This window comes from Schistocerca cancellata, chromosome 2 (assembly GCF_023864275.1).
Source record: "Schistocerca cancellata isolate TAMUIC-IGC-003103 chromosome 2, iqSchCanc2.1, whole genome shotgun sequence".
Classification (NCBI taxonomy): Eukaryota; Metazoa; Arthropoda; class Insecta; order Orthoptera; family Acrididae; genus Schistocerca; species Schistocerca cancellata.
Window position 1 is genome coordinate 199,120,913 of NC_064627.1, and position 18,724 is coordinate 199,139,636.

At 41.4% G+C, this 18,724-nt stretch overlaps 1 protein-coding gene across 2 annotated transcripts in view; it reads right to left on the bottom strand.

The window, feature by feature from the left end:
* LOC126161519 (GPALPP motifs-containing protein 1) overlaps positions 1-18,724 on the bottom strand; it is a 59,033-nt gene that overhangs the window by 25,997 nt on the left and 14,312 nt on the right. For both annotated transcript variants that reach the window (XM_049917427.1, XM_049917426.1), the window contains exon 3: positions 14,467-14,640. In XM_049917427.1, the coding sequence (XP_049773384.1) occupies positions 14,467-14,640 (174 nt within the window). The remainder of the gene's footprint in view (positions 1-14,466; positions 14,641-18,724) is intronic.

Below are 18,724 nucleotides of genomic sequence, written 5' to 3' on the forward strand. Positions count from 1 at the left end.
AAGCAAACTTTTGTTCATTTGCATATTAGTGGAGTAAGTGTGAATTTTCAGTTGGACATGGGTGCCTCTGTTACATTGTTGAAACATCACATACAGGGTGTTTCAAAAATGACCGGTATATTTGAAACGGCAATAAAAACTAAACGAGCAGCGATAGAAATACACCGTTTGTTGCAATATGCTTGGGACAACAGTACATTTTCAGGCAGACAAACTTTCGAAATTACAGTAGTTACAATTTTCAACAACAGATGGCACTGCGGTCTGGGAAACTCTATAGTACGATATTTTCCACATATCCACCATGCGTAGCAATAATATGGTGTAGTCTCTGAATGAAATTACCCGAAACCTTTGACAACGTGTCTGGCGGAATGGCTTCACATGCAGATGAGATGTACTGCTTCAGCTGTTCAATTGTTTCTGGATTCTGGCGGTACACCTGGTCTTTCAAGTGTCCCCACAGAAAGAAGTCACAGGGGTTCATGTCTGGCGAATAGGGAGGCCAATCCACGCCGCCTCCTGTATGTTTCGGATAGCCCAAAGCAATCACACGATCATCGAAATATTCATTCAGGAAATTAAAGACGTCGGCCGTGCGATGTGGCCGGGCACCATCTTGCATAAACCACGAGGTGTTCGCAGTGTCGTCTAAGGCAGTTTGTACCGCCACAAATTCACGAAGAATGTCCAGATAGCGTGATGCAGTAATCGTTTCGGATCTGAAAAATGGGCCAATGATTCCTTTGGAAGAAATGGCGGCCCAGACCAGTACTTTTTGAGGATGCAGGGATGATGGGACTGCAACATGGGGCTTTTCGGTTCCCCATATGCGCCAGTTCTGTTTATTGACGAAGCCGTCCAGGTAAAAATAAGCTTCGTCAGTAAACCAAATGCTGCCCACATGCATATCGCCGTCATCAATCCTGTGCACTATATCGTTAGCGAATGTCTCTCGTGCAGCAATGGTAGCGGAGCTGAGGGGTTGCCGCGTTTGAATTTTGTATGGATAGAGGTGTAAACTCTGGCGCATGAGACGATACGTGGACGTTGGTGTCATTTGGACCGCAGCTGCAACACGGCGAACGGAAACCCGAGGCCGCTGTTGGATCACCTGCTGCACTAGCTGCATGTTGCCCTCTGTGGTTGCCGTACGCGGTCGCCCTACCTTTCCAGCACGTTCATCCGTCCCGTTCCCAGTCCGTTGAAATTTTTCAAACAGATCCTTTATTGTATCGCTTTTCGGTCCTTTGGTTACATTAAACCTCCGTTGAAAACTTCGTCTTGTTGCAACAACACTGCGTTCTAGGCGGTGGAATTCCAACACCAGAAAAATCCTCTGTTCTAAGGAATAAACCATGTTGCCTACAGCACACTTGCACGTTGTGAACAGCACACGCTTACAGCAGAAAGACGACGTACAGAATTGCGCACCCACAGACTGCATTGTCTTCTATATCTTTCACATCACTTGCAGCGCCATCTGTTGTTGAAAATTGTAACTACTGTAATTTCGAAAGTTTGTCCGCCTGAAAATGTACTGTTGTCCCAAGCATATTGCAACAAACGGCGTATTTCTATCGCTGCTCGTTTAGTTTTTATTGCCGTTTCAAATATACCGGTCAATTTTGAAACACCCTGTATATGAACTATTAGGATCCCCACACCTGTCTGAAACTAGCACGCAACTGACAGCTTATAATGGACAAGACATTCCCATTCTCGGAAAATGTACATTGCCTGCATACACAAACAGAAACTTTTACAGTGCTACAATCACATGACTGAGAGAACATATTTGGTCTCGATTCATTTGATTTTTCTGCTTTAACATTCAGGACAATGTGTTGTTAGTGTCTGTATTCCATGCACAAGACAGTATACACTTGCTAAAAGAATTACCGGAGTTCTTTTCTGAAGGTTTAGGCAAGGCTAACAATTTTGTTGCACATATTACTATGAAAGACAATGCTGAGCCAAAATTTGGTCTGTCCGGAACCGTTCCCATTGCATAATGCGACAAAGTCACTGCTGAACTTAAAGAATTGCAAGGTAGCGGAGTTATTGTGCCCATACAAGCTAGTCAGTGGGGAAGCCCACTGGTTTTGCTTCCCAAACCTTCATGACACATTCCCCTCTGTGTTGACTTTAAGTCTACAGTCAACCCACAAACGGTGATTGATATTTATCCATTGCCAGACCAGAGGATCTCATGGACAGATTAGGTGCTGGACGGTACTTTTCAAAAATTGATTTGCGCGACACAGGTCTTCAAATACCGCTCAATGAAGAATCTCAAAAAGTCTGTGTCATAAATACTCATTTGGGTTTGTTTAAATATTTTCATATGTCTTTTGTCAGTGCTCCCGCACCCACCATTTTCCAATGGTATTTGGAGCAGCTGAGTGCACAAGTGCCGAACTGTTCAAACTATCAGGACGATATTGTAGTAGCAGGTCGTACACTTGAAGAACATATTGCAAACTTGTGTGCTTTATTTCATGTGTTATCTGATGCAGGATTAAAGTGTAGACTGGACAAATGTGATTTTTTTAAAACCAGAGTTGCAGTATCTTGGTCATGTCATAAACAGTCTAGGTATACATCCTCTTCAATTGCATTTGTTAGCCATATGAGATTTGACAGTTCCTCGCAATGTCACAGAACTTCTATCAGTTTTAAAGAAAATGAACTATTATATTCGTTTCACACCGAATGCTGCGCACACTGCGGCTCCATTGCATTGCTTGCGTCAAAAGAATGTCCCTTTTGTTTGGACTGATGAGTGCCAAGTAGCTTTTCAAAAACTTAAAGATGCATTGCTCAGTGATCGATGCTTAGTTCACTTTGATCCTGAGAAACAAGTTGTTTTGCAACTTGACGCTTCCTCTTATGGAATCGGTGCAGTGCTGTTGCTCAGAATTGGTGATGAAGACAGGCCTATTACTTTCACATCAAAAGTGTTGTCCAAAGTTCAGTGCAACTATTCACAAATTGAGAAACAGGCTTCAGGTATTGTGTATGGTGTCGCCAAATTCCACCACAATTAGTATGGCAGAAAATTCTACTTAGTAATGGATCACAAGTCTTTGCAGTCCTTGTTTCATCTGACCAAACCAGTTCCTGTACTAACTGCCCAAAAATTGGAAATATGGGCTTTGTTGTTGTCGCAATACCATAATGAGATTGTGTATCGTCTTGACAGCTCAACATGGTGATGTGGATGCACTTTCACGTCTTCCGATTGGCCCTGATCCAGACTTTGACGCTTCTACTGCATCTTGTTGTCACATCAATTCTTAGGATTCTGAATTGCTTCAATCTTTTCTGCTGTACTATAGGAAAACTGCACAGGCCACAGAAGCTGATTCAGATTTGAACATTTTGCTCACATACATTCACACATCTTGGCCTCGTTCCTTGCGTAGCATAAAGAACTCTGTAGTGCGCCAATACTTTGCATGCTGGCACAGACTTGCTGTACAGAAAGGTGTGATTCTTGTTCAAAATGACAGTGGCCAGCCACATGTGTCAATCCCTAAAGCTTTGCAAAAAGAAGTGTTGCAGTTACTTCACCAAGTACACTGGGGATCTGTTCATACAAAACAGTTAGCACATCGACACTGTACTTGGTACGGTATGGATACCCAAACAGAACAGATGAAGTCACATCATGCATGTGCGGAAAATCAGTCTGCTCCACCACAAAAATTCTCTGCTTGGGCTAAGCCACAGGCACCATGGCAATGTGTGCACATAGACTTTGCAGGACCTTTATGGAACACTTGTTGGTTGATTGTGGTTGACTCGTATAGCAAGTTTCCTTTTGCTGTGCCAATGAACTCGACAATGTCACATAGCAAAGTCCAGGTGTTGTCCTCTATTTTTTGCCTCGAAGGTTTACCTGAAGTCATAGAGTCAGACAATGGCCCTCAGTTCATATCAAATGAATCTGAAACATTCTGTGAATGCAATGGCATACAGTAACTAACTAGTACATCATTCCATTCACAGTCAAACGGTAAAACAGAACGTTTTGTCAGAACCTTCAAGCAGCAGATGGCCAAACTTCACTCCGCACACACCAGGGATAAGCATTGCAACTGTTTCCTGCCTCCTATCATTCGCACCTATGGAACGGACTACTGCCAGCGGAAATGTTTCAGAGCCACCGCCATCAGACACTGCTCCACCCTCCTCAGCATCCGGATCCGAAGGAAGGCCGCATATATCACTTCGAGCTGCATGATATTGTCTTTTATATGGTTTTTAGTGGCAGCAGATGGTGGGCGAGAGGCGAGATCGTCTGTCGACTTGACACTTGCATTTATCGTATTTCACGTCCAGATAGCTTGCAGAGCCGACATCAAAATCGACTTCGCCTCTGTCATTTGCATGATGATCTTTTGCTGTCCCTTTCCCCAGATTCACAGATCCCGAGGACAGAGCGACCAAGCAGCTGCTAGAGGGTGTCTTCATGACACTTTGGAACGACCCCATGGAGACAGCGCTATAGCCTCTTCTGCCTCCTACTGTCCTAACGATGGAGCTGGACCCGCCCATGCCGCAGCAGTCGCGACCTTCTCCATCTGGTTCATGGCATCAGGGGGTGGACCCATACCCTCCTGGTCTTTTCTGGGGGCTGTTTCCACCAGAGCGAGGGCGGATGGCGGGGTACGACCGGAGGCTTGACGTCCCCTGCAAAAACAGCTTCCGGTGCGCCAACACTCCTGCCTCCCTTGCCATTGTCGTGCTTCCTACACAATGACGAACCGTCACTTTGGCAGTGGGGGGGATGGGGGGAGGGGGTAGGAATGTTCCGATGTTCCGGCGTAAGGACAAGTTCCAGCATGAAGATCAAGAACAATACAGCAGAGGGGGCTGTGAGTTGAAATCAGCAAATAACAAGATGACTGGAACGTCACCATCCGATGTTCTGGCGTAAGGACAAGTGCCAGCATGAAGATCAAGAACAATACAGCAGAGGGGGCTGTGAGTTGACATCAGCAAATAACAAGATGACTGGGACGTCACCATAACAGGTGCAACATCTACACGAAGAGAATAAAAGTGGTGCACCACCTAGCCTCAGTGCACTAGAAGAGCTGCACTAGAAGAGCCATAGCAATATTAACGATAGCAGTGACTTACGAACTTGTGTGATTAGCTTGCATGGAAATTGTATATATCAAAGGACACTGATTATTGCTTGCAACCTACCATGTAGAAACGAAAGTTAAGTACTCCCAATTCAATTACTGTAATAAATTCCATCAATATGATTTGCTTGTATGTTGTCCAGCTGTCCAAGGAAACAGCTTCCTAGGCACCCTATAAGAGACAAGTGGGCAGATTCCCACATACTATGATTTTGCTTTCATTCAGTTTTCATTTCTCTGAGAGATTATGGCTACGTTTAAATCTGATGTGTGGCTATTTTTACGATCGGAGTGGTTTCCTTACACAGTTGTTGAACCATGGCAGGAGTTAATACTTGTTACTTTTACAGTGTAAAGTCCTCACTGGGTTACTGGAAAATTTCCATGAAAAATTTTGAAGCCTTACTGTGCTGTTGTCAGAGAGAAAGAAATGGTTATTGATAAGTGATTATTTTAATTTAAATTTCTTAAACGGATCTGATGGGAAAAGTGATCAAGATTCTATAATTCACTTACAAGTGAACATCAGTCATAAATTTCTCTATCACAGTAGCTCAAGACAGCAATAATGTATTAATACAACACGTCGAAGTTATGCATGCATATCCTGTAGTAAATCAACTGTCTGTTCATGACGCACAGTTAGTATGGCTGCTAACTACTACGGACTGTCCAAAACAGTTCTGGAGTTACCACTGTAATTACAGAGTTACGAGGAGTTACTAAAAATTACTGAAATAGACACCTCACAATTTAATGTAATAAAAAATAGGTACAATTTACATTTTGCTAATCATTGTTCCATAGATTGTAACAATTTCCTTCCTGGGTATGAAGTAAATCTATCTAAGAATGATTTCGTCACCACGGCTTATTAAATGTGTGTTTACACTAAGTTAGAAGCACATTCTGCAACACTTTTGTGGCTTGTACTAGACTATTAACGTTCACATCATGTCAGCATCTTGGTAACAGAAAACCAGTGTTCCATGGCTGTGTACGTACAGATGAAAGCAACATTGCTCCTGGTCTGGTACCACTGAGTGCTGTAGTGTTGTGTGTTGTCTCTACATGTGTTCCTTCATGAAGTGGAATGGACAAGAAGCACAATTTACGAACTTGTCTCACACTATCAGGCAGAAGAGTGCCTCTGGAATGTCTGAAACCATAGTTATAAAAATATTGAACAGAAACACAACTCCCAACAAAAATGTGCTGTGTTGCTTGGCACTGGCAGCAGTGGATTTAGATTTTAATAAATGAAGTCTTTCATTTTTCAATAGTGCAGAATCAACCCTGTTGACAACAGGATTTATTATCTGACTGGAAAAATTTGTCATCGGCAAGTTAGATGAGCTGCTGCCGTATGAAAGCAGGGTGTCAACAAAAACAGTTTACGACATGTTCTATGAGACAGCAATCGATGCATGTGGAGGCAGTGTTTGGCAATAATGTGGATGTGGTAGGGAGATCAACTGCAGATTCCCCTGTCACATTCATTGAAAGTGTGACTGGTATTTGTGGTATTTAAGCTGAAGAAAACTCAAAACACTAATGTGGATTAATTTTAATATGAAAATAAAAATAAATATATGATCAATTAAATATATTTTTCACAAAATATCTTAAATATAGTGTTTAAAGGCCTAAATCAGAATCCTAATTTTTAAAATTTTTCGTTTGGGGGGAGGAGGGGCCCGGCTCCTATCCATATTTGACATGTGATTACTGACAGCCTCATCTCAAGGCTGGCAGCCATGAGTTAATCACATTACGTAGCATAGCTACGTGTACTGGTTGCAAATACTCAAAGAAAATAATGATGTATTTTAAGAGAATGATTAAAAATTTTTATTTGAGTGAAGTTTGCAATTATCCAATTTACGCTTACCATATGTTCGAGATTAGTACAGGTCTGATTTTTTAGTCTAAGGTTGCAAAAATGTTCAGGGTTTGAGCATCTTATGACTGACATGGATTTTTTTATTTAATTTTAGAACTATATATTCAATATTGCTTTTTTAAACATTATTTTGCAGCCACGCCTCTCAGCTGACCCTTGAACAGGTGCTGACATCAATGGGAAGGTGTGGCTACCAGTTCCCCCACAACTTTTCACTTAGTCATTTGGCAACACAACAGGGGCAATGTGTTTATTTTGTTTTCCTGTGTAAAGTAACTTGTTAAAATGCTTTTCATCATTTTATCTGTATTCATTTTTTGTCTCATTGTTCAGCAACGAGCAACTTTTTGAAACTGTTCAAAGACAATAACTAGGAAAGTGTTTATTTCACATAGTACTATGAACTGGAGAATTTTCTGTTGCACGTAAAAAAAAGGGGTAATATTACAGGTCATGTGAAAACAGCTGAAAATAGGAGTGCTATTAATGCTACTGTTTCATGAAACATAAGACTTTGAAGTTTTTTCAAAAATATGTCCTCGGTTAGATCAAAAAAATATGGAAAGGCTACCCTAATACAAACTCTGAAATCAACATACAGTATTTATATCCATTTTTGAAAACTCTATTCCACGCCCCTGGTAGCTGAGTGGTCAGCATGACGGAATGTCATACCTAACAGCCCAGGTTCGATTCCCGGCTGGGTCAGAGATTTTCTCTGCTCAGGGACTGGGTGTTGTGTTGTCCTTATCATCATCATTTCATCCTCATCGACACGCAAGTCGCCAAAGTGGCGTCAACTCGAAAGACTTGCACCAGGCAAACGGTCTACCAGACGGGAGGCCCTAGCCACACGGCATTTCCATTTCCAACTCTTTTCTTAACTATGGAAAAATGATAATTACTAATATTAGGAAGAAGTCAAAGAAACTTCAGATTATTACACACATCAGAGTATCTTCAGAACCAAAAAGAGACATATTTAAATTAGCTATAAAAAGAAGGAATCCAATATTACTTCATATTATTAAAAGTATGATAACATACTAAAAAGAGCTACAGAAGAATTCATATCTTGTCAGTCAATAAAACAAAGTCAATGTTGAATACCTTTAAAAGAAAGAAAGAAAAAGAACCTTTCAAGATAAAACTGTTTCTATTAAAGAGAATGAGTGAGTCCAAAACAACAGTTAATGTGTAGCAGATATTTCTAATAATTTAAAAAAGTAATTATTTTTAAAGGTATTAACTGGTTTTGATAAATCAACTAGCTCTAAACTCTTGTTTTACTTCTTTTCAAGACATTATCCACTCTGTTCAACTGACATTTGAAGTCCTTCTTTGGATCTGCTAATTAAACACACATCAACAAAAGTTTTGCATCACCCTGATTCCCAGGACTCCTGTATGGATAATGTATGACAGACACAGTCCCTTTGACTGTTCAGAGATGTCATTAACGCCCCCTCCCCCCCCCCCCCCCAAAGATGTGAAAAACCCCGCATGAGCAGCGCCTATTAGACGGAGCAGGTCCGACAGCTGATCAATTCCAGTCATTCCACCAGAAAGTGGTACACGGCTCGTGTTGTCTGCAGTTCAACCAAACATAGATGGTCAATACTGTGGTTTGATTGGGTCTGCACTGTTACTTTGTGACAGGAAGGGCTCTCAACAAGGGAAGTGTCCAGCCATCTCTGAGTGAACCAAACAGATGTTGTTCAGTCATGGAGGAGATACAGAGAGACAGAAACTGTTGATGACATGCCTCGCTCAGGCCGCCCAAGGGCTACTACTGCAGCAGGTGACGCTAACTATGGGTTATGGCTCAGAGCAACCCTGACAGCAATGCCACCATGTTGAATAATGCTTTTCATGTTACGACTCAAACTGTGCGCAATAGGCTGCATGATATGCAACTTTGCTCCTGACGTCCATGGCGAGGTTCACTTTGCAACCACGACACCTGCAGCGTGGTACAGATGGGCCTAACAACATGGTGAATGGACTGCTCAGGACTGGCATCACGTTCTCTTCACCGATGAGTGTCACATATGCCTTCAACCAGACAATCGCCGGACACGTGTTTGGAGGCAACCCAGTCAGCCTGAATGCCTTAGACACACAGTCCAGCGAGTGCAGCAAGGTGGGGGTTCCCTGCTGTTTTGGAGTGGCATTATATGGGGCCAACGTACGCCACTGGTGGTCATGGAAGGCGCCGTAACAGCTGTATGATATGTGCATGCCATCCTCTGACCTATAGTGCAACCATATCAGTAGCATACTGGCGAGGCATTCGTCTTCATGGACGGCAATTTGTGCCCCCATTGTGCACATCTTGTGAATGACTTCCTTCATGACAATGATATCGCTTGACTAGTGTGGCCAGCAATTTCTACTGACATGAACCCTATCGGTGGCCAGCATTTTCTCCAGACATGAAACCTATCGAGCATGCCTGGGATAGATTGAAAAGGGCTTTTCATGGAGGACATGACCCACCAACCACTCTGAGGGATCGACACAGAATCACAGTTGAGGAGTGGGACAATCTGGACCAACAGTGCCTTGATGAACTTGTGAATAGTATCCCATGACAAATACAGGCATGCATCAATGCAAGACGACATGCTACTGGGTATTAGAGGTACCGGTGTGTATAGCAATCTAAACCACCACCTCTGAAGGTCTCGCTGCTGTATGGTGGTACAACATGCAATGTGTGATTTTCGTGAGGAATAAAAAGGGCAGAAATGATGTTTATGTTGATCTCTAGCCCAATTTTCTGTACAGAGAACTCTTGGAACCGAGGTGATGCAAAACTTTTTGATGTGTGTATTTTCAGCGGTAAACCTCAAATTTTCTATTTATTCTCCTGAATTTTAAAGTTTAAAGCCCTTTTAAATTCCTACTTGGGTCGGTTTTACTGATTCCTCAATTTGCAGACTGAGTAACAATGAAAGTGGGGTAGCAGGAGGGGGAGAAGGTACAGCCCCAACTAACTCCCTTCCCACTTTTGAGTCTCCCTTTCAAGTTTCTAAACTCTTACAACTGCAGTCTGGTTACTGAACAAGTCATAGATAACCTTTCCCTTCCTGTATTTTATTCCTGCTACTTTCCAAACTTGGAAGAGCATACTCCAGTCAACAATGTCTAAAGCTTTCACTAAATCTACAACTACTATAAATGTAGATTTGCCTCTTTTTAAGCAAATCATAGGGGCAATATTGTCTGTTGTGTTATTACATTTCTCTGGAACCCAAATTGACCTTCCCCCTAGTTGGTTTCAACCACTGTTTCCATTCTATTGTAAACAATTCCTGTTAGTATGACTTGTTAAATTGATGGTGCAGCACCACCCCTGTTATCACGTGCCTTCTTTGAAATTGATATTATCAAAGACCTTAATAATTCAGATGAAATGGCATCTACTCCAGATGCCATGTGTCCACTAAGGTCTTTCTGAGCCTTGTCAAATTCTCCTCACATTATCACATCCCCCTTCTCAACTTTATCTACTTCGGCTTCATTTTCTATAACACTATCTTAATGTTTCTTTCCTTTATATAGCCATCCTATCCACCTTACAGCCTCCCCTTCTGTGCGTAACACTTTATTTCCACTTGAACTGTTTATATTCATACAGATTCTCTGTCTCCAAAAGTTTATTTAATTTTCCCATATGTGACATCCTCCTTTCCCTATCAGGTATGCATTTTCTAGCACTCCACAATTTCTTCAATACATATCTGCAGTTCATAACCAATAAATTAGGTCAGTCCATACTGGGTATGTTTTACTGTTTGTGATGCGTCTGCCTCTAGGCATCTTCCACAATTCTTGGACTAAATGTTTGCATGACTAAACTGTACTCTATGCATAATTCTACAAGGTGGCTTCCCCATTCATTCCTTTCCTCCAATCCATGGTATCCTACAACTTTTCTTTCTCTTCCTTTTCCTGCTACCACATTACAGTCAATTGAATGTTCACCTTCATTAACCATCTGAAGAATTTCTTTTATCCCCTCACACATTCTTTCAACCTCTCTGTGATCTGTGGAGTCAGTCCGCACATAAACTTGTAATAAATAGTGAATGTTGTGTTTGTATCTATCTTGACTACAGTAATATGTTCACAATGCTGTTTATAGTAGCTTATCTGTTTCCTTGTGTTCTTTTTCATTATTAGACCCACTTCTGTATTACTGCTACTTGATTTTATGTCGATGAACATGTACTCAACTGACCAGAAGTCCTGTCCTTTCTGCCTGTACACTTCACCAGTTCTCACTATATCTAACTTTAAGTTATCTATTTCTCTTTTCAAATTCTCTAACCCATCAACCCAATTAAGGGACCTAACATTCCACACTCCAACCATTAGAATACCAGAACTGTTTTTTTCTTTTTTTGTGACAACATCCTCATACATATTTCCTACCTGTAAATCAGAATGGGGAACTACTTTTAATCAGGAGGGTGCCATCATCATGATTAAACCATACAGAAGAAGTTGATGTCTACAGAAAATGTAACAGTTATATTGTTTTCAGCTATTTGAAGTATCAACATAGCACGACATATTGGCTAATGTTGCAAAGCCAGACCAATCAATCATTGAGGCCATCGCTCCCGTAGTTATTGAAAAGGCTGCTGCCCCTCTTCAGGAACCACACGTTCGCCAGACCTCTCTACAGATACTCCCGCAATGCGGCTCTGCTGATGGTACAACCATGTGTATTGTTAAGGCACACAAGCTGTCCCACAGTGGCAAGGTCCATGGTTGTCAACTTTGGAACACTAAAATAAATACATATTAAACATATTTTACATACTTTTATTCATGAGGTGAATTTCAGCCCTGGCAATAAACACCCATAAATGTACATACACTATCTTAGATTTTGTAAGGTAGGTTGAGGTTGAGGAAGGTTAAAAAGGAAGAGCAGCTCACTCAGTCCCCACGCTGAAAGGACACGCTACACACTCACTGAAGCTAGCTAGCTAGCGCTCTCTCTCTCTCTCTCTCTCTCTCTCTCTCTCTCTCTCTCTCTCTCTCTCTGTGTGTGTGTGTGTGTGTGTGTGTGTGTGTGTGTGTGTGTGTGTCAGACAAAAAAGTGAAGCATCTGAAATGAAACTTAACTGGTTGAGAGGGTATGTGATGTTATTGCAGTGATTACAAAATCAAGTCATATTTAAAAAGAGTTTGGCAGTATTAGCCCACTTATCACTGCACCTCTTCTGGCCTGGCAACATGGACTGATTCACTTGAGAAGGGTGTCAAAGCTGCTGTAACTGGCCCTTGATATCCTGCATAATGGCACTGGGGCAGCGTTGATGTCCAAACTGGTCCACACATTTCATCAGGGAGATCTGGGGATCTTATTGACCATAGGAGTATCTCAACATCACAGACAGTTCATAGAGGTACGTAAAATGTGTGTATGAGCATTGTCCTGTCGAAAAATGACAACACGATAGCATCATACATGAGGAAACACGCGAGGGCACAGGATGTTCGTGAAGTAGCCCTGTGCTGTCACGAGTTACTACAACCACTTCCAGCTGTGACTAACGTTTTTCAGATGACAAGAGACAGAGTGGTCTTGGGTTGCAAGGCTCACATCTCTCTCAAGTCAATTAACTTCTCTGGGTAACCCGCTACCTCGATCTCCCAAAAGCTTCTTCTCTGAAGGCTATAGCTGGTTAAGGGAATTTACTAAACTACTTCTCTATCCTTGAAATAATTTGGGGGAGTATCTGTAGAGTGGTCTGACGAACATGTGGTTCCTGAAGAGGGGCAGCAGCCTTTTCAATAACTACAGGAGCGATGGCCTCAATGATTGATTGATCTGGCTTTGCAACATTAACCAATATGTCATGCTATGTTGATACTTCAAATGGCTGAAAACAATACAACTGTTACATTTTCTGTAGACATGAAGTTCTTCTGTATGGTTTAATCATCATGATTCAGTTCAATCACTTTATATTTTCAACGTCCACAGACAACAACTTCTGCAAGCTAACTTAGTCCTTAAACAGACTCATTTACACACATTCAAATATCATTGGTTTGATAACCAAATAATTTATGAATGTCATACATGTGTCTTGCTATGCTCACAGCCAAGACATGAAGTAAGTTAAAAGTCTCCAGTTTCAAGCAAGTCCAATACATGAATGAACATAGAAATTTATATTCAATTGTTCATTAGTCTTTTTACAAAAAAAACACAGACACTAAAGAGTACAGAATACTACATCAACTTTCCTTGTTCTTCTCGACCCGTACACAGAAACTCTGTGGACTGTACAGCAGGTACTTGTCTGCCGCCGTTCAGTCACCAATCCATCTCTTTCTCGTAACAGTTTTTAGACATGCACATACAAATAGGCGATGCGCAGTAGGGCGTATCTGTTTCTCCCGCACACCTCTAAAATATCAGGTGTTCAAAACGGTGGAAGGCCTAGTGGTACTAGAATTTACTCCGAAATTCTCGAAGCACTACATAACCAGCTGTCATACCTGATGGCTCCCAACACCATGATGCCAGAAGTTCCATCGCTGTGCCCCTCCAAAACATTGGAAGAATGGGGCCTCTCCCACATCACTGCCACACTCGCCTACAATGGTCATCCAGGGTAGTGCAGAACTGCGATTCATCGCTGAACAAAATGCAAGCCATTCACCAGTAGTCCATGCTTTCCAATCATGGCACCACTACAAATGCAGCCATTTGTGCTGTGATTTAATGGCAGCCTACACTTTTGACAGTAATTCCCTAGTCTGATTGCTGACAGTACCTGACCTATGGTGTGGGATGACACAGAATACTTCAGGGAGTCCACTACTTGTTCACAAATGGCAATAGCACATGTGGTAGTCAGACGAGGTCAACCAGCATCTTGATGGCGAGTATGCCTGTCCTCTTGTTCCCATGCAGTCCAACATCATGCCACTGTCACAGTCGAATGCCCCTCAAATCTGGATATCGCACAATTTGACCAGCTGGCCAAATGGAGATCCACAATGACAAAACTGTATCAGGTGCTGATTATGCCATCTCACATGCGTGCATGACATCTCAGAGTCCTTCACAGCGATAATTCAACACATGATGCTGTTCATGCCCCTGATGTATCCTACCTCCTGCCCCTGTTATACCCTACTAGGCCTGGTAACAACACTACACGTGAACAACCTCTAGTGGCTGTTCTACCAGTCACAGACAATTGCAACTACAATCATTCACATACTCGCTGATTGTGTGTACATGTACAAAGTTACAATGTCATCCGACCATGTCTTCAGGGTGCCTGACATGGAACAGGTAACAGCCATATACAAAATTTATTTCATCCATTGTAAAGATGACAAGAATTTCATTTGAAGCAACAATACCTGATGTGATGCCTTTCTTTCTCTGTCCTCTGGTGTGTCTGTCCACACTGAGCGATCTCCTGTATTTGGCGCAGCTCGTGCCCGAAACTGCCGTGGTCCCAGGCCAAACTGATTAGCTTTCTCAGGAGGAAGTTCAAGCATCCAGGTTTCACGTTTCAGTTTTTGGTCCTCTTCCTGCAACCAAAACTTTATTACATTCATGAAGAAACAAAGCCTGGTAATACTATTGCTAAAAATGTACAAACGTAAGCAAAGCTAACAAATCAGAGTGAAGTATCTGTTCCTACAATTTTTGTCACCATGTCAGCCACTTGGAGTTGTAATCATCTTCAAATAAACAAACTTAATGGATATAATTCTACTGAAAAAAATTTTACAACTAATGGGAATGGCAGCTAGGGTCCCAACCTTTTCCTCTGACACTACACTTTGAGAATTCTGGTTGCATTGATGGAAAAGCTTGTTTATTCTGACAGTTAATAAAATTTCAAAAACTGAGAAAATTTGTTTTATGCAGTGATTAGTTCAATTTTAAATAATGGCTAATAATACAGAAATTATGTCCACCCCGATAGCTGAATGGTCAAACAGAGAACTCAGTTTGGTTCGCATTGCAAAATAATTTAAAAATATAGTTGTATTACAGACAGTTGTACTTTGAGCATTGTCCATTATTGTTCATAGCCTTTCGACAAGCAATTACACAAAAGTTTCAATTGTCTGGGACCAGAATAGCGGTTTTTGTGGCCATCCTAAGCGGACACACTGTGGCGCTTCTGTTTGGATTTTACGACTTTATATTCAGTCTCTGCATTACAGTGTTGTGTAAAATTGTGATTGTGGTGATGCAGCATTTTAGTTTCCTTGTTTTCGCAAGCTGTTAACTGCTGACATGGCAACCATGTTTCTCAGGAAGCTTACCCTAAGATCTGGATTTGACAAAGCAACCTGTAATGTTCAGCCAAGTTCACTGGAAATTCATTACTGGATTGTTGATGTTATTGGCTTTACTTTGGATCAGATGTACACTGCTTATTATGACTTGGAGTAATACTGTTTTTTTGTGAACCTGCTTTCCCCATTGGTGCTGGAACGGATTTTGCAAAAATTTGATGGAAAAGCTGAAATCCGCCATTGCGATAATTTGCTGAGTACAGTTACCATTTCAAATGCTGATGTTGATTATAAACAAGTCAGAGTATTTAATTTGCCCCCTGAGGCAGAAAACTACTACTTAAAAGACATATTATCTAAATATGGAGACATCAAGCAAATTCGTGATGAACGATGGTTAAGCCAACATAGATTGCAATGCAGTGGTGTTTGTTCTGTCAATATGCATGTCAAACAAAACATTCCATCTCATATTTTGGTTTGTGGCTACAAAATGCATGTTATTTGCAATGGACAGACTTTGACTTGTCACATACGTAATGAAAGTGGGCATCTCCAGCAAAACTGTCCAAAAAAGGTGTTTGTATTGGAGAATAATTTACAACAGCATAAAAGATTAACACTGGCTGATCTTGTGACCAAAAATCAGATGACGGGTGATGAAGTTTCTAGCATTACGGGTAATGTGGATGACAGGCCACGAAATACTCTTGAAGCATTTCCACCTTTACTCATAAAAGACAGTGAAGACAATCTGGATGGAAAAAGTAGTATAGCCACTAACAAGAGACGACAAACTTGTGACGGCAGTAGTACATACGAAGATATCGACCCATCGCTGAAAGCTGTAGGTGACATTCAGAAAACAGTACTGGAAACTACTGTTCCAGACAATATTGTCAGCATAGATTCAAACTCTTAGTCAAGTATATCAGTAGACAAATTGAGTACGCCACCATCAACTGAACAGGTCAAAGTGACATCACAGTCCCATTCTGTAGCGCTGGACGCACCAGTAGATGGCAATGCGCTGGTCTTGGTGATGCCACAACCCTACGTTGCAGTACTGGAACGTCAATCAATGCAGACAGATTCACTCGCGGATGCAACTGAAAGCAAACATGACGAAGTAGTGAGTGATTGTCAATAACAGGTGATGTTACAGCCCAAATCCCAAGACAAAAGTGATCATAGAAGTAACCGGGCATTGGAAGAACGTTTGCAAACTGCGTCCGCACCACCTTTGGCAGAAGAGATGGTGGCACACGACTGCCCCTCAGATTCACCGACGCCACCCTCGGTGGAAAACTACTCAGGGGGTAGGCGGAGCAGACATTCGGTGAAGGCCAGCGTCAATGCAAACTGCAAGAAAAGTAAAAAGAAAGGTTCTAATGCAAACCAGGATGGTGGTCTCCCGTCAGAGTCTTAGGAAGTATCCGGCACAGAATGGTCTGAAATGATAGACTAGCGGAAAAAAAGATCACTCCCCTATGTTACAGTCATATACAATTACCACGCTAAACATTAACAGGATACAGTCAGATGTTAAAATAGCTGCTCTGAAACAGTTTCTGTATGAGTTACCGACGGACATTGCTCTCCTACAGGAAGCAGTATTCCTACAATTAAATTTTTCCCAATTACGTTGATTTTTACAATATTTCCACTGAAACGAGTGTTGGCACGGCCATTTTAGTTAGAGAAGGCATCCCCATACATAACATTGATAAATTAGAATTGGGGCAAGGTGTTGGAATAAATGTAGCTGGAGTTACTATTATCAATTTATATGCGCCTTCTGGCAGCAGTAATAGAGCTGCAAGGGCCACATTCTTTAATGAAAGCATAATTTATTTACTGAGGAAAAAAACCCCTCCAACTTATAATAGGGGGAGATTTTAATTGTGTATTGAGTCGAAAGGATCAAATCCCCAACTTCAATTACTCAACTGACCCGAGACGTCTTGTTGTCGTCGTTTTAAAATTAATTGCATGGGAAATAAAATACCCAACAATGGTGAACTTCACTCATATTGTTGTGAATTCCTGTAGTAGAATTGACAGAATTTATGTATTGGAAAATTTAGCAGATAAAGTACTGAAAACAGAAACTGTTCCCGTTAGTTTTTCCGATCACAGTGCGTTGTTGACCTATGTAAATTTAACACCACAACCTACCAAATTTAATAAGTCTGAAATGTAAGGAACTGGAGGGACTTAAAATAAAATCCAAAGCAAAGTCAGTCACTGAAGATGAGACTGCTCCATTGTACCACCTTGTCAGACATGCCAAGAATAGAAGAAGTAGTTTCATGGATGAACTTCAAATTGATGATGGTACCATAATCACCAACCAGAAGGAAATAATTAAAGAGATCTCAGCGTACTATGAATGTATGTATGTGTCAGGGGAAACAAACGAAGAAGAATACGATGAGCTCTTTGGTACATATCTTCCACAAATATTGCGAGATGATGATGAGAACATTTCTTCAGACATCACCAAGGCAGATGTATTAGAAATCGTGTGCAGCTTCCCCGCTAGGAAATCTCCGGGACCTGACGGACTACCCATTGAATTCTATAAACAATTTTGGACCCTAATAGGAGAAAAGTTCTCCAAAATTGTCAATGAAGTCTTACAGGGAAAGCCAGTGCCTGCAGAGTTCAAACAATGCAAAATCGTGTTGATCCCAAAGAACAGAGGCTGCAAAAAAATAAACAACCTATGGCCAATTTCGGTTTTAAATTCGGATTATAAAATTATAGCTCGAGTAATTAACAAGCGAGCTCAAGTAATTAACAAGCACTTTACTCCATGCACTGCTGATAACATAGGCCAACAGCAGACTTGTGCTTTTAGAAGGACGATTTTACAACTGCAGCTTTGTATCGTGATGTCATTGGGCTAACGCAGGCAAGTAACATAAAATGTGGACTGCTTTTCATAGACTTCCATAAGGTATTTGATCAAATTAATCACACATACCTGATAGAGAGAATGCACCGAATAGACTTCCTGCCAAAAACCATCGACATCATCAAAAACATGGCAATGGGTGTTACTGCACAAATCTCCGTTAACTGTCAATTGACAAAACAAATTGAAGTAGAAAGGGGTGCTACATAAGGAAGCCCCTTACCCATACTCCTGTTCATTATATCGCTGGAACCTTTCCTGAGACAGCTACAGCACAGGCTGACAGGCATTACCATTCAAGGAACAAAGACCATGGTAGGTGCAAGACTGTGGTAGGTGCTTATGCGGACGATGTAGGCGTAATCATCAGAGACCACACAGATGTGACACAAGGGAAAATGAAAACAAAAGTAAATTTCCAAATATAAAGCGGCTTGCTAACTT